This window comes from Quercus lobata, chromosome 7, assembly GCF_001633185.2.
Source record: "Quercus lobata isolate SW786 chromosome 7, ValleyOak3.0 Primary Assembly, whole genome shotgun sequence".
In the NCBI taxonomy this organism is placed as follows: Eukaryota; Viridiplantae; Streptophyta; class Magnoliopsida; order Fagales; family Fagaceae; genus Quercus; species Quercus lobata.
Genome location: NC_044910.1, coordinates 23,171,346 through 23,189,952, shown reverse-complemented (window position 1 = coordinate 23,189,952; position 18,607 = coordinate 23,171,346). Strand labels below are relative to the sequence as shown.

General features: G+C 41.0%; 1 protein-coding gene across 1 annotated transcript; it reads right to left on the bottom strand.

The window, feature by feature from the left end:
- Window positions 1-706: 706 nt before the first annotated feature.
- Window positions 707-18,467, bottom strand: LOC115954132 (G patch domain-containing protein 11). Its single transcript, XM_031072034.1, has 4 exons — window positions 18,278-18,467; window positions 10,651-11,187; window positions 1,427-1,492; window positions 707-1,267 (listed from the first exon to the last, which is right to left on the bottom strand). Exons 1-4 carry the CDS (start codon window positions 18,404-18,406, stop codon window positions 1,208-1,210), a joined length of 792 nt encoding a protein of 263 aa, XP_030927894.1. The 5' UTR covers window positions 18,407-18,467; the 3' UTR covers window positions 707-1,207.
- Between the last annotated feature and the right edge of the window lie 140 nt (window positions 18,468-18,607).

Here is an 18,607-nt window from a genome sequence, read left to right as displayed (position 1 = left end):
ATAAATAAAAGATGCTGGTCTTTTACTGATTGAGCATGAGAAATACATTGTCCAACCAGTGGGGGTTGGAGTGAAAATGGATGAATTGACTGGAAGGTTTGCACTAATTATGTTTGTGTTTCTGCTAGTGTCATATTTTGTTTAGTGGTTTCAAACGAGGAGGAAGAGATAGGTTGATGATCTACATAAAATTTAATCATTTTATTATTATGAATTTATTACAATCACACTTTGTGGCCTCTCTATTAGGAATTTAGAATGCATGTGGCTGACTCTAATTAGTACGTTGATGGTTGAGTATTTACGGTCGATCCTAAAATTTTTTTGATAATTCAATAGTTGGGGAATTCAAACTTTGATTCTCTTAAAAAAAGAGAACTGGCGTTGCTATTGATATTCACATTTGGAACTTAAGGTTTAGCTGTGATTAAAAAGTTTTTCTTTACCTGTAAATAATGCTTGTCACTTAAGCATCCATCTTGCTAGTGGCTTCCTGACTAGTGGACTGCCCACGAATTCGTGTGCAAGTGCAATGCATACTTCCGGACAACAAATTTTACAATTGCATAAGCAGTTGACTATAGATGATAAACACAATTGACACTCATGGACACATCACTCAATTAACCACTTAAACAATTACAATTGCAGAAGCAGTTGACTATAGATGATAAACACAACTGACACTCATGGACACATCACTCAATTGATCACTTCAACAATTGTGAATATGTTGCGAATAAAATTGTATCCATAGCATTATTGACTATAAATTTTAAAATATAGGTCCACGCACTGATTCTCTATCGCAGTGCTATACAATGGGGCAGGCTAGTTGGAACCTCATAAAACAGAAAATTCTTGCATTCTAAATATCATATGACTAGGGAAGCTTTTTGTCAGTCCCTGTGATCCTTCAATACACGTACAACTCCTCCCATGAGAGAATTCAGTGAATTCTATAATTTTGTGTGGTTCTTAATCCTTTACATGGGAGAATATTCAAAGAATGTATATACATGGTGTACAGGTCTAATCCTATTGATGGGAAACCCCGGGATCAAGTTGCTCTTTTGGAGTCTCATTTCTGCTTTCCACTCATCTCATGATAGTGGGATGGCAGAGCACTGAGAAAGAGATCCACTTGCAAAAATAACAGCTGTACACCTAATCTTCCATTGGAATAGAGCTAGCAACTCTTACAGTTTTAATGGTCATCTTCATCAGTTCCTGGGCAGTTAGCCAACAGTGCCTCCACTGATTCATACTGAAAGAAGAAAGATGAAAGGGTGAGGGGAAAGAGCTATTAGAATTTGGGTTTAGTATCATGGTTTAGTATTTATAGTAGCAATGTCAGTTTGAGAGCAACATAGTAAAATCTTAAGCACTGCTTTTAAGTATTGAAACGTAATTATACCCAACTCACCCGACATCCACAGAAGAGGCAGTACTGATATTCATCTCTAAGTTTCATCAATATATCCTGCAAATCCTGCATATAATAGTGTGATTATCACCCACTATACATTTACCAAGTGCATACGTAATGAACTCAAAAGCAAGAGATAGATTATGAGCAAAGATCAAATATGAAAATCATAGCCATGTTTAGATTAAATGTAGCCTAATGATGAAAATGAAGCGATCCTAAGTAATTAAAACTCGGCTGGTCCATCCTAGTTGTCACATCCTTCAGTCCATAGATCATATAATTGTCTTCGCTATATTGATAGAAACAGGTTAATAGCTTGTTTTCACACATAAGCCTATGTCGGTTTTCACTTTTCACCCAGACCCACATACTTGAATGTATAAATTCAATCATAGGAATAACTTGAAAACTTCAAATGCAGATATACCCTGATGACCAATCACTGTTTACGGCTTGAGATTATTGCACCATATGAAATTGCTTTCAATGGCTGAGATTGAAACTTGAAAAAAAGCAACTTTCAATCTCAACCATTAAATAAAAAATATTAAAATAAGTAAAAAAAATTAAAAGTTAAAAAGTGAAGTGGTAAAAAAAAAAAATTTGTGAGACGGGAAGGGGGTAATTGCACCCGGTTCAATACACTGGATCCTAATCCACTGTTTACCGTCCCAAGAATGTAAAAGAAGCTTTTATTATAGGGTTTTGGAGTGAAAATTAATAGAAAGATAGGTCATATAATCACTATAACATCTCTTTCTTTCTTATTCTCATAAAATTAGTTACACTGCAGGAATTGAATCACTCATGGCTCATTTTTTTTTTTGTAAACTTCAATTCATATGTTTTCTGTAATTAGACGTGAGAAAGCGAGATGCCAGAGAAAATGCCTGTGTCATTTCTGACTTATATGTGGGCTGCAAGTAGTATTTGCCTTCTGTTTACATCACAAGTATATTGAAGGTGAAAATCAAAGAGTGCTAGTAAAAGAAGAGCAAATTAAAGAGAGATGGAAAAGTTATTTTGATAAACTTTTTAATGGAAACAATATGAAAGATTCAAGTGATTTGGGTAGTCCAATGGAGGATGGAGACCTTAGGTTTGTTCAAAGAATTAGGATGATTGAGATAAAGAATTAAAGAGAGATGGAAAAGATATATTGATAAACTTTTTAATGGAAAAAGTATGAATGATTGGAGTGATTTGGGTGATCCAATAGAGGATAGAGACCATAGGTTTGTTCAAAGAATTTGGACGACTAGGGTAAAGAAAGCATTAAAGAGGATGAAAATGGGAAAAGCCATGGGACCATATGGAATCCCCATTGAAGTTTGAAAGTGCTTGCATGATGTGGGGGTATGTTGGTTGAAAAACCTTCTCAACAAGTTCTTAAATATTAAAAAAAATGCCTAGTGAGTGGAGGAGAAGTACTTTAATACTTATTTACAAAAACAAGGGGATATTCAAAACTGTACAAATTACCTTGGAATTAACTCATGAGTCACACTATGAAACTTTGGGAAAGATTGATTGAATAGAGGTTAAGACATGAAACAACAATATTGGAAAATCAATTTGGTTTTATGCTAGGACAATCTACCATGGAAGCTATTTTCTTAATTAGATGTCTAATGGAAAAAATAGAGTCCTGTAAGGATCTTCATATGGTTTTCATTAATCTTGAGAAAGCATATGATAGAGTCCCTAGAGAGGTTATGTGATGGGTTTTGGAGAAGAAAGGAGTTCCTCTAAAGTATATTAAGTTTATTAAGGAAATGTATGACAAAGCTGTATCTAGTGTGAGAGAACAAGTGGAAGAATCTCAAGTGAGTTTCCTATTACTATAGGTTTGCATCAAGGATCAACATAATTCGTATAGGCCCGTTTGATTGGAGATTTCTAATATCGTTGTTTAAAATGATGTGAAAACTGTGGTTTAAAAAGTGTTGTTGAAACACTATTCATAAAGCAAAAAATGTGTTTGGTACCATATTTCAAATAACATGTTTCAGTGTGTGAAAAAACATAATTGTATGTTTGGTATGTGTGTGTTTTATTTTTAAAAAGCTTACAAGCACAATACCATTTATTATTATTTTGATTTGAGGAGAGAGAATTCAGTTTCTTTTTTGTCTAATCAATTGGGCCCCATGATTTTCAACATATTTACAAAAGTGCCATTGAGCAACATTGTTTGAAAACTTTTTTTTTTATAAATAACGTAAGAATATTATTAATAATAAAAAATTGCCAAACCGAGTACATTGGGGATGTACTATGGGGGCACAAATCAAGAAACAAAAGAACAACAGTCAAGAAAAATAGAAAAGGAAGAACAAGAAAAATGAGAAAAAACCACACTCCATTCAAAGAGTGTGCGTAAGAAAAAGGATTTAATCTCCAGCAAAGAGCGTTCGCAACCCTCAAAGCTTCTAGCATTCCTTTTACGCCAAATGCACCAAATCAAGCAGTGAGGCACTAATTTCCAAACATCAATGTGACGATGTCGTGCAAACTTTCCTTCCCAAGCCTCAAACTACTCAAGAACAGTATGAGGCATAATCCATTGAATACCAAACAAGTAGAAAGCCAAAGACCATAACTCCCAAGCTATGGAACAATGAAGTAGAAGATGATCCACCGACTCCCCACACCTCTTACACATATAGCACCAGTCAAGCACTATCACTCGCCTTTTACGAAGGTTATCTGTTGTTAAGATCTTACCTAAGGAAGCAGACCAAGAAAAGAAAGCTACCCTTGGAGGAACCTTCAATTACCATATCATTTTCCATGGATAGGAAACAAGATTAGGAGGGTAGAAGGAACTATAATAACCTCTAACCTTAAAACCTCTATTCCTTGCAGGCTTCCAACAAACCTTATCTAGGCCAAACCCTCGCACTGACGAAGAATATACCAACTCCATAAACCGATCAAAGGCTTCCTCTTCCCAATCTTGTGGTGGACGACGAAATTGCACATTCCAGTGAAATCTCCCAGCCGACCAACCCATAACTTCAGCCACTGAGGAATCCTTTAACCTACTAAGACAATAAAGCTCCGGAAAGGCCTCTTGGAGGGTACAATCCCCACACCACACATGCTTCCAAAATTTCACTCTAGTACCGTCCCCCACATCATAAACAAGAAGTTTAGAGAAGTTCAACCAGCCACTTCTAATGTATCTCCACAAGCTGACCCCATAAGGACTTGTCACCTTCTTCGTACACCAACCACCCTAAATGTTCCCATATTTTGCCTCTATAACCCTCCTCCATAAAGCATCAGTCTCCGAGCCATACCTCCACAACCATTTACCTAGTAAGGCAGAATTAAAGGTACCCAACCATCTAATACCCAACCCCCCAACCTACAAAGGCCTACAAACCTTGGCCCAATTAAGTAAATGAATTTTAGGTTCACCTCCAATCCCATTCCACAAAAAATCTCTCTGTAATTTCTCCATACACTTAGCCACCTTACCTGGTAAAGGAAGAAGGGAAAGAAAGTATGTAGGTAAAGAAGATAGTGAGCTTTTAATGAGTGTCACCTTACCCCCTTTAGATAAATACATTCTCTTCCAACCTGCTAATCTCCTCTCCATTCTCTCTAGAATAGGATTCCAATCAGGAAAATCCTTAAATTTTGCACCTAATGGAAGGCCCAAATATTTCAAGGGTAGAGAAGACTGTCCACACCCCAACAGACCCACCAAAACCTCCAAATTGGGTACCCCACCAACAGGAACCAACTCGGATTTCCCCAAATTAATATGAAGCCCCGACATCTCCTCAAATCTAGCAAGAATCGCCCTCAAATTAGCAATCTGAGAAGGTTCAACATCACAAAAAATCAGAGTGTCATCTGCAAATAAAAGGTGAGACACCATCACTGATTGACCAGCCGTACTACCCACAAAAAAGCCTAAGAATTCCCCAGCGGAGGCAGCCACATCCAACATATGACTTAAAGCCTCCATCACAATATCAAACAACAATGGAGATAAAGGATCCCCTTGCCGAAGCCCCCTAGAACTTCCAAAGAAATCAGTTGGGCTACCATTGATCTGGATAGAAAACTTTACAGTTGAAATGCAATACCTTATCCATTTTCTCCATTTCTCTGAGAAACCACAGCACTGCAACATATACATCAAAAAATCCCAACTCACATGATCATACGCCTTCTCCACATCCAATTTACACAGCACACCTGGAACTCCTGACTTCAATCTACTATCAATACATTCAGAAGCAATCAAGACAGAATCCAAAATATGTCTACCCTTCACAAAAGCATTTTGTGAATCCGAAATAAGCACATGCGCCACCCTACAAAGCCGATTAGCCAACACCTTAGAAATAATCTTATAAATCCCACCAACTAAGCTGATAGGCCGAAAATCCTTGACCTCCACAGCATCCACTTTCTTAGGAATAAGGGCAAGGAACGAAGCATTAAGACTCTTCTCAAACACCGCCTAAGCATGGAAGTTGTGGAATACAGCCATAATTTCAGATTTCAAAACACCCCAACAAGACTGGAAAAATGCCATGGAAAAGCCATTTGGACCAGGTGCCTTATCACCATTACACTCATGGATCACCTCAAACACCTCTTCTTCCTCAAAAGGCCTATCTAGCCAACTTGCATCTTCCACCGAGATGCTAGAAAAATCCACATCATCTAAGACAGGTCTGTGAGCCACCTCCTCAAAGTAAAGTTGCCTATAAAACTAAGAGATACAGTCTGCTATAGCAGCTGGGTCCGAAGATAGCACCCCACCTACCATAAGCCTATCAATAGAATTAACCCTCCTGTGAGAGTTAGCTATACGGTGGAAAAATTTAGTATTCCGGTCTCCTTCCCTAACACAGAGAACTCTAGATTTCTGCCTCCAACATATTTCTTCCAACAAAGTTGATTTTTCTAACTCATCACGAATTCTTCCCATTTCCCCCCTTTCCTCTGCTGATAATCCCCGACTCTCCTCCATGTTCTCCAGAACACTAAGATCCTTCCACAATTTTTTAATCCGAGCTTCAACATGACCAAACACCTCCACATTCCATTTTTTCAAATCATTTTTAAGGAGCTTTAATTTATTGGCCAGAATAAAACTCGGTGCACCATGAACCTGGTAGGAATCCCACCAAGACCGAACCCTATCCACAAAACCTTCATCCTTAAGCCACATATTCTCAAATCTAAACGGCATACACCCTCTTTGAAAAGAGCCACCCTCAAGGACAATTGGGAAATGATCCGAGCACAACCTAGACATCCGTCTTTGTGAAACTGTTGGAAACTTATTCTCCCAATCTGCAGAGAACAAAAACCTGTCCAGCCTAGCCTTCGAGGCAACTTCTCTATCATTGGACCAAGTAAAAGTACCCACTTGCAATGGCAAATCAATTAGACCCTGCTTCGAAATAAAATTGGAAAACTCCCGCATAGTAGTAGTGAAAGAATTAGACCCCAAACGTTCGGAAGGGAACCTAACCACATTAAAGTCACCACCCATACACCATGGAACAGTCCACCAGCTATTCAAGCCACAAAGTTCCTCCCATAAAAACCTCCTGTCTCTGAGTAGATTAGGACCATAAACACCAGTAAACGCCCAAACAAACTGATCTGACGCACTTGTAAACTTACAAGAAATCAAAAATCTCCCCACTACTTCCTCCATTTTATTCACTACCCGAGTATCCCACATCACTAACACCCCACCAGAAGCTCCACAACTACCTAAATAAGACCAGTCAACATGTTGGCCACCCCACAAACTACGAATCACCGCTCTATTAATCAGCCCCATTTTGGTTTCTTGAAGACAAACCACATCTGGCCCCCATTTCCTAATCAGATTTCTCACCCTGAGCCTTTTATCCTGCTCATTCAACCCCCTAACATTCCAAGAAATAATCTTCACATTCATTGATAAGGCATAACAGCCCGCTTAGAACTTGCACTCCTTGCTTTATTTGGATCATACTCAACATTCAAAGAAGACAACAAATTTTTCAACTCCCGCTGGCCTTTCTGACCTGACTTAACCAACTTCTTCTGTTCACCCACCACAAGTTTCTGTTTATCTTTCTTTTTGGCCTCTATAGCTAATAACAATCCTGTAATCTGCTCCTCAAAACCTTCCAGCAAAGTGCCCACAGATTTCTTAAAAGCCTTTATCCTATTGGTTACCCATTGTGATAGTTGACAATTATCCACACTCTCATTACACCCAATCTCCTTCACCTGAGTGGACACCAACTCCAATGGACCTTCAGTGGCCAAAACTACCACAACTAATGGCTCATCACCTCTCTCACAACACCTCAACCTTTCATCAAATTCCCACATCTCATTCTCTGTCCTGGGAACCACAGACAAAGACTCTACTAGCCCCACATCCTCATCTGCCCAACTAACCCTTTGCCCTGCATTAGTAATAGACACATTACCTGGTACACACTCACCCTCCAAACTAGAGCAGACTGACATACAATCTGGAGATCGATACGAAGACAATGGGATCACTAATTGCCTACCATCACGCAATTGTAGCATCCATTCTTTGGAATTACCCTAAGACTTATCCAAGTCTCCAACCAACTCCCTAATAGTGGGGCCCGGTAAATTAACTCCCTCAGACTCAAAATCATAATTTGTAGTATCCGAACCTTCCGAACCCACAAAATCCTCTTCCCCATCTTCCTTTGCCACCTGAGGAGACTCACTGTGTGCCTGGACCACCCCCACTGGCTTAACCGGCATGGTAGAGGGCTGGGTCTGAATTCTCGAACCACTAAGACTATCAACACCCATCACTTCTAGTGCAAAACTAGAAGACATCATGGCCGAGGACAACACCGGCACCACCATCGACCCACACGGGTCACCGATCACTGATATCGGGTCGTGGGATGCATGGGCCACTTCCTCTAGTCCTATTGGCACGGTGAGAGCTGAAGCAAACCAGTCCGGGCTGAGCTGACCACCCTCGCTGGCCACTATCGTCGCTGCCACAAAAGAGCCCATGGTCGAGATCACTTTCGGCGACGTCGCAAGCATCACCGCTGTAGTGGGTAAGTCCCTGGAACTCTCAAGTTTCTTCGGTTCAGTGTTTCACTCCTACTCAAGCTCGTATTAGCTAAACAGTCCAGATGAAAGGACTCTAGAACATTAAGGCCATTAGTAGAACTCTCTCAAGCCTCAAAGAAACATGGGCTTGCCAAACCCAGGCCCACAACAAACCCCTTACTTCCCAAAAGGCCCACTGTTTTACTTACGTTATCTGTCTACTTGCATGGGCCCAGCCCCACTGTTTTACTTATGTTACTTACGTTATCAATATTACTCTCCCTTACCACCCAATTGCCAGCTTTTTGACCACCCTTAACTCTATCCCAGGAAACCCGCCTCTTTCCAAACTGATTCACAACCACTGATTCACAGCCACAATCAGACCTCTCCCTAACCAACGTGATCTCCTATTATCATGCAACTTTCCAAACTCAACAATTTTTGAATTCAAATTAAAATTCAAAGGAATATTGAGCTTATTTCCCTTCGGGATTTTCTCCTCAATATTATTCTTACCATTAATACTACCTTCTCCATCCTCACCACCACCCATGGCTGCCTGGGGAAAATTTCCGGCCTGAGTTTCATAAAGTACAACCTGTGTGTGAGAATTGTCTCTCGAACGCTCCAAAATCTTCTCCACGGCACCATCCTTGACCTTTTCTTTGATAAAAGGCTGTTGAATAGGCTTCAACCTTGCCTGTACTGGAGCTTTGACAGCTTCCACATAGGACCTAGTTTTTGAAACCTGCTCATACTTGTACGGTACAAAATTCAATCCACCCACCGCATATTGGGAAGGTTCCAATATTCTTCTTAATTCAATCCCAAAAGTTCTCCATCCTCCTTGTGACTTACCAGCAGGAATAATGATAGTTCTTTGCAACCCCCCAACCTTAAGCTCGGTCACAGATAAGTACTGTCCAAACGAGTTGGACCCTCGTTGCAAAGTATAGGCAGAATCACCACCCCTGAACGTGAAAAAATGCTTCGGATTAACCCCTATCACGGTGTGTTCCAGACTCCACATCACCAAGAGTGTTGCACTCTTACCCATAAAAACCGATTGCATGTAATATTTACCCTGTTCAAAAATCTTAAGGGAGTAAAAGTTCCTCCCTTCCTCCACCACCAACTGAAACAACTTAGATTCAATAAAAAAACTTCTAAATCCACCCATACTGAACCAATGAAACAAACTAAAACAAGTTTTATGACTAATTCGAGGTAGCCAGGCCTCCAAGGAACCTACTGCCTAAGGCTCATTGAGAGAGACCAAAAAAAAAAAAAAAAAAGTAGTTCATACTTAATAGGAAGATGACAATAACGTTGTTTGAAAACTGAAAACTGATAAGAGGAATTTTCTAAATTCAGTGTTTAAACACCCTAAAATGAGCAATGTAACTCAAACACTCTAGTAAAAAACACATTTACCAAACGCGTTTTTTTTTTTTTTTTGGCTCACAGTTTTCATTGTATAAACACTGAAAACAGTTGTTCAAACACCCTAACCAAACATTCCCTACATCTCTTTGTACTAGTGATAAGAGTAGCCCCTATTGATAAAAAGATGAGGAGAATCATTTGAGATGATTTAGTCTTTTTTTTTTTTGATAGGATTTGAGATGATTTAGTCATATTTAAAGGAGAGCGAGTAACGAACCAATAAGAAAGAGTGAGTTGATCCAAGTAAAGGGAATGGAAAAAAAAAAGTAGAAGGCCAAAAATAACATTAGTAGAAGTAAAAAAAAATGACATGTCAATTAGGGAAGTAACAGAGTTAATGCCTTCAGATAGAATAAAATGGAGGAAAATAATTCATGCGGTTGACCCAATCTAATTGTCGAGGATCCATAGCTAACCCCAAATTTTGGGACTAAGGCTTTGTTGTTGTTGTTGTTACATCACAACTTAAAAGTCGGATAATGATTACTGCATAGTCTGGTTGATCCATCTAAGTTACTATTGCAGAAGAGAACATAAGAACCAGCATAAGAGGCATTCCTAGCCAAATGAAGAAAATGTTCCACTACCATTTCACAATCAAATGACACCAATTTCCATGTACTAAAGCCAAAAATAGCTTATGCCTAGCGTCTAGATGACAAACATAAATGGAAAATACGTACCTCTTCTATTATCTCCTCCTCTTCATCTTCTGCCTGTTCACCCTCCTCTTCATCCTCATTCTTCTCAGGCTCCACAAATTCCTTATTCTCCAATTGATCAAGAGCGGCCTTTGCCTTTTTAAAATTAACTACAACTTTTCGACTATGCCACTGTGACTTCTGCCAAGACCCAAACTCTACCATCAAAGTTTCTACTTTTCTCCTCTTCTTCTCAGCCATGAGCTCCTCCTCCTTCCTCTTCTCCTTGTGGGGGTCCTCTCGACCAATCCCAGCTCGTGACCTTCGAATCTCAATCCCCACAGGTTCAACCCTGCCTGACCCCTCCTTTCCTAGGGTTGAACCAGGAGTGTACCCCATTTGCTTCAGAAGTTTGAATCCAATGTTGGATTGTGGGATTGGTGCCTCCACTTTTGCTAATGTTTGCTCATCCTCCTCTTGTTGCTTTCGCTCTCTTTCAAGTTTACGCCGTTCTTGCCAGTTTAAAAATTTGGACTGCTTCTTGGAGGATTGAGCAATTAGGGTTTTATTGTTGGAGACCTGCAGAAAGCAAGGAGAAAATAAAGGAAAAGGCAAGTTATTTGCAAAACAATAATTTAATCAATAAATATATTTCTTCATTCTCATTGAACCCAGCAAAAGAAAAGTAGAAACTATAATTTCTTTGCATATTTTCCTAAATTTTGAAGGCAACCGAACCGGGTAGTAGGTTTGCTTCCACTTTCCTTTGAGTCAATCTTGTTCTTGGTAATTCAAAGCTCTGGGTTTCTTGTTGGAAAAATTAAGCGGTTAATGTTTGCATACTAATAATCCTTAAAGAAAAAGGTTTAAGTATTGTTCCATTTGGTCCCTAAAGTAGGAAAAGAAAGGAAAAATAAAAAATTACTCTTCTATGTGTGCATCGTTTTTCCCAGTTAGAAAAAAATTGGCTTCAAGTTTTGAGTTTAAAATATCTAATATAATTTTTTGGGGAAGTGCTTGTAATGGGGGGGGGGGGGTACGTAGCTTCTTCATTGAGTCCAAATTTTTTCAATTAGTAGTAGAGGAAGGGGGTCGTTATTTCTTGTTAAGGATTTTTGAGAGGGGCAAATTTTGTATGAGATCAGTTTTTATGGGCAAGAATGCAGCACAATGGCTGATGTTTAACATTGAACATCTTGTTGTTGGAGAGAGTTCCAAACAATTTTTCACTTTTAGAGAAGGTGACATTGCATTTACTCTCCAAAGGAGTTCCAACTCTTTTGGTCAGTTCTTGCTGTTGACTGAACTCAAAGCCGGTGGGTTTAGGAGGTCGCTTATTATACCGGAAGGTAAAGAGAGATTTGGTTGGAGGGCTTTTGGCCTGGAACTTAGAAAGCTACTGAATCCTTCTCAATATGCAGTGGGTGGAGAAGGTCTTCCTAAGTTCATTCCTCAGATGTGGAGGTTTAACTTGGAGGCTCAAAACTCTTGCACTTTTGCTGAAGTTGTGCAAGGCATTCACGGTAGAACAGAGGATAGAAAGCAGTCAAACCAACTAGGATTTACAGTCAAGGGGAAAAAATCACAGTTAGGAGAGGAGAAGACGGGGATGAATTTGAGACTTACAAGTGCAAAAACAGGGGATTTTCCGGTGGGTAAGTCTGATAAGTTGGAGGTGGTGGGAGGGGTGAGGAGGGAGCATTGCATTAATGAGGTGGTAGAGGTAGGTGAGCAAAATTTGACAGACACTGGGATACGTTTCCCAAGTCTGAATTTGAATTCTAAAGCTTATGGAAAGGGGAAGAGGAGTGATTTCAAGAGATCTTACTGGACTGACAGAAGTCTTGTCGTGGAAGTTGACGTGATAGGGAGGAGGCGGGTTTCTTGGGTTAGAAAGAAAGGAGACATGAAGATCAAAGGGGACTCACGGGCAGTGGGATGGGATTGCAAAAAAGATGCATCAAAGGCCCTTTTATGGGTTTCACGGGGAACTAACCAGAATGTTGTAAAGCCTGTGATGGGCCTAGGAACTGGCCCAGTGTTGACCGACACAGGTGTGGGCCACTTTAACTCAGTTCTTTCAGGCCCAAGCACATTTGAAGTGGGCGAGAGCTCTTTGGTAGGAGAAAGGATATCAGCCCAAGCTCAGGTGTCTTCGACGCACTCCGTGGTCCATCTCCAGTCACTCGATCCTGAGCCAAAAGAGCTGCACCAGTACGCAAAGCTTTCGGCGGAGGTCGACGGCCCTTTCTCCGCCGGAACAAGCTCCGGCGAGCCCAGGTTGCCTCTGGGTAAGGCCGATAGCCTCTCCTTTGCCGGAACCAGCTCCAGCGAGCCCAGGTTGCCTCTGGGTAAGGCCGATGGCCTCTCCTCTGCCGGAACCAGCTCCGCTGGACCTTTGTTACCACCGGGTAAGGTCGCCGGCCCCTTCTCCGTCGGAAATAGCCCCGGTGAACCCATGGTGTCACCGGGTAAGTCAGTTAAGGTGTTTTTGCGGTCATCGGTTGAAAGTTTTTTAGCGGATTTCTTTTTGAGCTTATCTCGGGCCGGGCTTGTGGTTTTGGGTGACAAAGATGGGATTGAAGGTGGCTGGGTCAGTTGTGCCAACGTTAGGCCGGAAGCTGTCCTTGATCTTAAGCAATCCAGCTTAGCGGTGTTACCCACCAAGGCACTGTGTGGTGTCCCTGGGGTGAGTGCTTTGGCGGAGGAAGGATTGAACAGTATGGGTTTGGGTGGAGAGGACAGTTTTTCTATGCCTCTGTTGGCAATCACTCCCTTTGGGTTACCTTCGCCAACCGACTTGAATTGTGGTAATGAGACAGTGGAGTGTGTGAATATGTTGGATGTTTCTAGATGGGTGAAGAGCAGACTTCCTGGTTTTAGTAAACTGGTGGGGCTGCCTTTGAGCCGACATGAGGAGCTATGTATTGCCTTGTTACAAAAGATTGAGAGGGAGACAGAGGCTGCCAAGGTGTTGAATAGGAAAGTTTCAGTTTCTAGAAAAGTTGTCATCTATAAGGATAAAGGGAAGAGAGAGCTGAGGAATTTGCAATCTTCGGTTAATTATGATGGTAGGTAGTGTGTTGGCTGCTGAGCTAACTTATCAGCTGGGGGTTTCTTGTCTTTATGAATTTAAAAATTCTTTCTTGGAATGTGAGGGGGCTGAATGACTGTCGGAAACGTTCGATAGTGAAAAATCTTTTGCGTGAGTGGAAGTGTGATGTAATATGCCTTCAGGAAACTAAGCTTTCTGGCCTGGACAGACAGATGGTTGGCAGCTTGTGGAGTTGTCCTTTTGTGGATTGGGTGGCTTTGGATACTATCCAGACAGCCGGTGGGGTGTTGATGATGTGGGATAGTAGGGTTTTAGAGAGGTTGGAGTTTTTGGTGGGTTCTTTTTCTGTGTCTGTTCGGTGGCAAGGGGTGGGGGACGGATTTAGTTGGGCGTGTTCTGGGGTCTATGGCCCAGTTGATAACAATGCGAGGGGGCTAATGTGGGACGAGTTGGTTGGTGTTCAGCAGTACTGGAACGTCCCTTGGTGCTGCATTGGGGATTTTAATATTGTTCGTTTCCCTAGTGAACGGTTGGGTAATTCTCGTCTTACTCCGGCAATGGAACTTTTTTCGGAGTTCATTGAGGATCTTAATTTGATAGACTTGCCTCTGGAGGGAGGGCGCTATACTTGGTCTAGCGGATCAGAGCAGCCTTCGATGTCTAGGATAGACAGAGTCTTGGTGTCTCCTGATTGGGAGGAGCGTTACCCGGATGTGATCCAACGGATTTTACCTCGCCCTGTTTTAGACCATTTCCCTATTCTAGTGGAGGTTGGGGGAATGGCGAGAGGGAAAAGCCCGTTTAGGTTTGAGAATATGTGGTTAAAGACGGCTGGGTTTACTGATAGAGTGCATTCTTGGTGGAATCGACATTCGTTCTATGGTACTCCTAGTTTTGTATTTGCCAAAAAGCTGAAGGCTTTGAAAGAAGATATCATTCAGTGGAATCGTTTGGAGTTTGGTCATGTCGGACGCAAAAAGACTCAATTATTAGAGGCTTTGAAATTATTAGATGCCAAGAAAGGGGAGTTTGGCCTCTCTGATGCAGAATCTAGAGAGAGAGCTGTGATGAGATCTGAAGTAGAGAATCTTCTCTCCTTGGAAGAAATCTCATGGAGACAAAAATCTAGGATGTTATGGATAAAGGAAGGAGATAATAATATTAAATTCTTCCATAAGGTGGCTAACTCCCGTAGAAGGTTTAATCATTTGAGTACTTTGGAGGTGGATGGGGTGATTTATGAGGAGGAATCTGAGGTGGCTGCTCAGGTAGTAAACTTTTATAAAAATTTGTATAAGGAGACAGAGGAGTGGAGGCCTTTTGTGGAAGGTTTGGAGTTTGATCAGATAGAGGAGTCAGAGAGGGGTTGGCTTGAAAGGAGATTTGAGAGGGAGGAGATTCTTCTAGCTGTTAATGAGTTGGCCAGAGATAAAGCTCCAGGTTCAGATGGTTTTTCTATGGCTTTTTTCCATCATTGTTGGAGAGTGGTGGAAAGTGATGTTCTAGCAGTTTTTGAGGAGTTCTATAATCATAGTAAGTTTGAGAAATCTTTGAACGCTACCTTTATAGCCCTGATTCCTAAGAAGAATGATGCTTCCAATATTCGAGACTTCAGGCCTATTAGCTTGGTGGGGAGCTTGTACAAGATCTTGTCCAAGGTTCTGGCAAACCGCTTGAAACTGGTCTTAGATCAATTGATTTCTGAGTCTCAGAATAGTTTTGTGGGAGGTAGACAGATTCTTGAGTCAGTTCTCATTGCCAATGAGTGTGTTGATAGTCGAGTGAAAAGTAAGATCCCGGGGGTCATTTGCAAGCTAGACATTGAGAAAGCTTACGATCATGTGAATTGGGAGGCCCTTCTAGATCTTTTGAAGATAATGGGTTTTGGGGAAAATTGGTGTAGGTGAATTCGCACTTGTATTTCTACTGTCCAGTTTTCTATTTTGATTAATGGGGCTCCAGCTACCTTTTTTGGGAGCACGAGGGGTCTGAGACAAGGGGATCCGCTATCTCCATTGTTGTTCTTGGTCATGATGGAGGTCTTGAGTAGAATGCTGAAAAGAGTTAAAGGTGCTGGCTTAATCAGGGGTTTTAAGGCTGATGGAAGGCGGGGTGAAGGGGAATGTGTCTCGCATCTTCTGTTTGCGGATGATACTATTCTGTTCTGTGATGCGGAAATGGAACAGATCCTTCATGTGCGGATGCTTCTCCTTTGCTTTCAAGCTGTGACAGGTTTGAAGGTTAATGTCTTGAAGAGTGAGATGGTTCCTATAGGGGAGGTTAATAATGTTCATTCCTTGGCAGAGATTTTGGGTTGTCGGATTGGGTCTTTGCCTATGACCTACCTTGGTATGCCATTGGGGGCTTCCCATAAGTCCCCTTCTATTTGGAATCCTATCTTGAAGAAAATTAATCGGAAGTTGGCCGGATGGAAGAAGCTGTATTTGTCAAAAGGTGGTCGTCTGACTCTTCTTAAGAGTTCGCTTTCTAGCCTTCCTACTTACTATTTATCTCTTTTTACCATCCCTTCGCATGTGGCTAAAAAGATTGAGAAGATTCAGAGGAATTTCCTGTGGGGGGATTCGAAGATGCATTTGGTGGGGTGGGATAAGGTGTGTGCTCCTAAGGCTAATGGTGGTTTGGGGATAAGGAAATTAACTACTTTTAATAGAGCCTTACTAGGAAAATGGTTATGGCGGTTTGGGGTTGAGGAGACTCGTTTTTGGATGAGGGTTGTAGCTTTGAAGTTTGGGGAAGAGTGGGGGGGATGGGCTTCCAAGCTAGGTAGGGGTGTTCATGGTTGTGGTTTATGGAGAAGTATCCGAAAAGGTTGGGAGGTTTTTAGCAAGCATATCCGGTTTGAGGTAGGGGCAGGGAATAGAGTGAAGTTTTGGACAGATCAGTGGTGTGGGGATCTTCCTCTCCATCTATCCTTCCCGGTAGTGTACCGAATTGCCACTAATAGAGAGGAATCTGTGGCCTCTTCTCTCTAACGGTTGGGGACCAAGACTCGGAGAAGTTGGAAGGTTTTGTTACTTAGGGATCCAAATGATTGGGAGATGGGAGAGGTGGATGAATTCCTTCATACCTTGGGTTCTAATTTACCTCAATCTGAGCAAGGCGACTGTATGATTTGGAAATTGTCGAAGAAAGGGGATTTTAACATCCACTCATTCTTTGATAGGCTTCGAAGTCCCTTGCCTATTTTCTTTCCTTGGAAAGGTATTTGGAAGGTTAAGGCTCCTACGCACGTCTCTTTCTTTGTTTGGACGGCAACTTGGGAGAAGATTCTTACAGGGGACATTCTGCGATGTAGAGGCTTTGATTTTGTTGACTGGTGCATTATGTGTCGTTGTAATGGGGAGATGGTGAATCATTTGCTTATCCATTGTGAAAAAGCTTATAAGTTGTGGAGTTTGGTTTATAGATCTTTTGGGATTTCTTGGGTTTTGCCAAGGTCAGTTGCAGATACGCTTTTCGGCTGGTGGAATTGGTTTGGAAAGCACTCTTCTAGCATTTGGAATCTAGCTCCGCTGTGCCTAATGTGGTGTATTTGGAGGGAGCGAAATTGGCGTACTTTTGAGGACAGGGACAAATCCGATGACCAGTTGCTTGCTTATTTTAGTGGCACTCTCTTTGATTGGTCTAGGGCTTGGGGACTCACCTCTAGTGATTCTCTCCCTTTGTTTCTTTGTTCTCTCCTTTGTAATTAGCTCTTTGCTGGTTTCTGTTTGTTTTTGTGTTTCGTTTCTTTTTTCTGTTTGTTTCTTCCTCTGTAATCTTTGCTCTGCCTTGTGTTTTCATGAGGTAGTTCTTGAATATACTTCTTTCTTATTTATCAAAAAAAATAAATAAATAAAGAAAATTATGACCCTATCTCCCCATTTGTTGTTGAGAAAACTAAGTTAACCCACTTTAAATTTCATGTCTAAAAAGGTTCAAGCATCAAGCTGAAAAATTGCCTAAATTTCAATTTTTTTATATTTTCTTTTTAACCCCAAAGCGTTCCATTTCTTGGTTTAAAAACATTACTTTTTAATTCTTCCTCCTTGCTGATGACCCAAAACAAACACTAATCTAATATAAACATAGCTTCATAGTTCATGCAGCTAATTAGATTAAAATATTGAAAACCAATAATACTGTTTAAACTCCCGCCAAAATACATACAACACCACATCAAACATTTTCTCATCTTTCCTTTTTTCATTTTTCTCGGCAACCAAACAGGGTTTGTATTCTACACTATTAAGCCCTTTATAAATAATAAGCGGAAAAAAAAATACTTCAATTCAACAGGCTCATAATTTTCACAGGAACAAGACAACCTTAATTATGAATTAAGTAAAAAAAGAAAAAGAAATTTTCTCCACATTACGATTACTTTAGGGTTTGGAATTTTCCTAGAAGTATTCAAGTGGTAGGGTTTCGTTGTCGAATAATTTGTGAAACACTGGGGCAATTACGCGCTGAGAAAGTAACGAAAGAGAAAAAGAAAGTAGAATTCAGTACTAAGCTGTGAAGTAAATTGTAAAAGCGATAGAACCCTAGACAATTTTGGCAATTATTATTGTCACAAAGTTTTCTAGGGAACCAAACAAGGCATAAACTGACCTTTTTGGAAGCAGGTTTTGGAGGGAGAGAGGTTTCCAGTGGAATAAAACGAGAGAGATCCCCCATGTAGTCGTCGTCTTCTTCTGGTTCCTCAGCTCCATTGGTGTTGCCTTGGTTCAATTCCGCCATGGTTGAGACTTGAGAGAGAGCTTCGTTACACTTCTTACAGTGAGGTGAGGCTTCGAGTTTCAGGGCTCAGGAAATGTTCTCTTAATGGGCCGAACTAAAAAAACTTGAAGCCCAACTTGGTGAGCCCAAAAAAAGTTACACATGACATGAGCACCTGTTGGTATATTAATCGTAACGGAATTTGCTGACGTGGATGATGCC

Coding starts and splice junctions, on each gene's coding strand:
- LOC115954132 (XM_031072034.1), bottom strand. CDS start 18,406: ATGGCGGAATTGAACCAAGGCAACACCAATGGAGCTGAGGAACCAGAA. Junction 1,493..10,650: donor AGGAGGAGATAATAGAAGAG/GTACGTATTTTC, acceptor TATTATATGCAG/GATTTGCAGGATATATTGAT. Junction 1,268..1,426: donor GCCTCTTCTGTGGATGTCGG/GTGAGTTGGGTA, acceptor TTCTTCTTTCAG/TATGAATCAGTGGAGGCACT.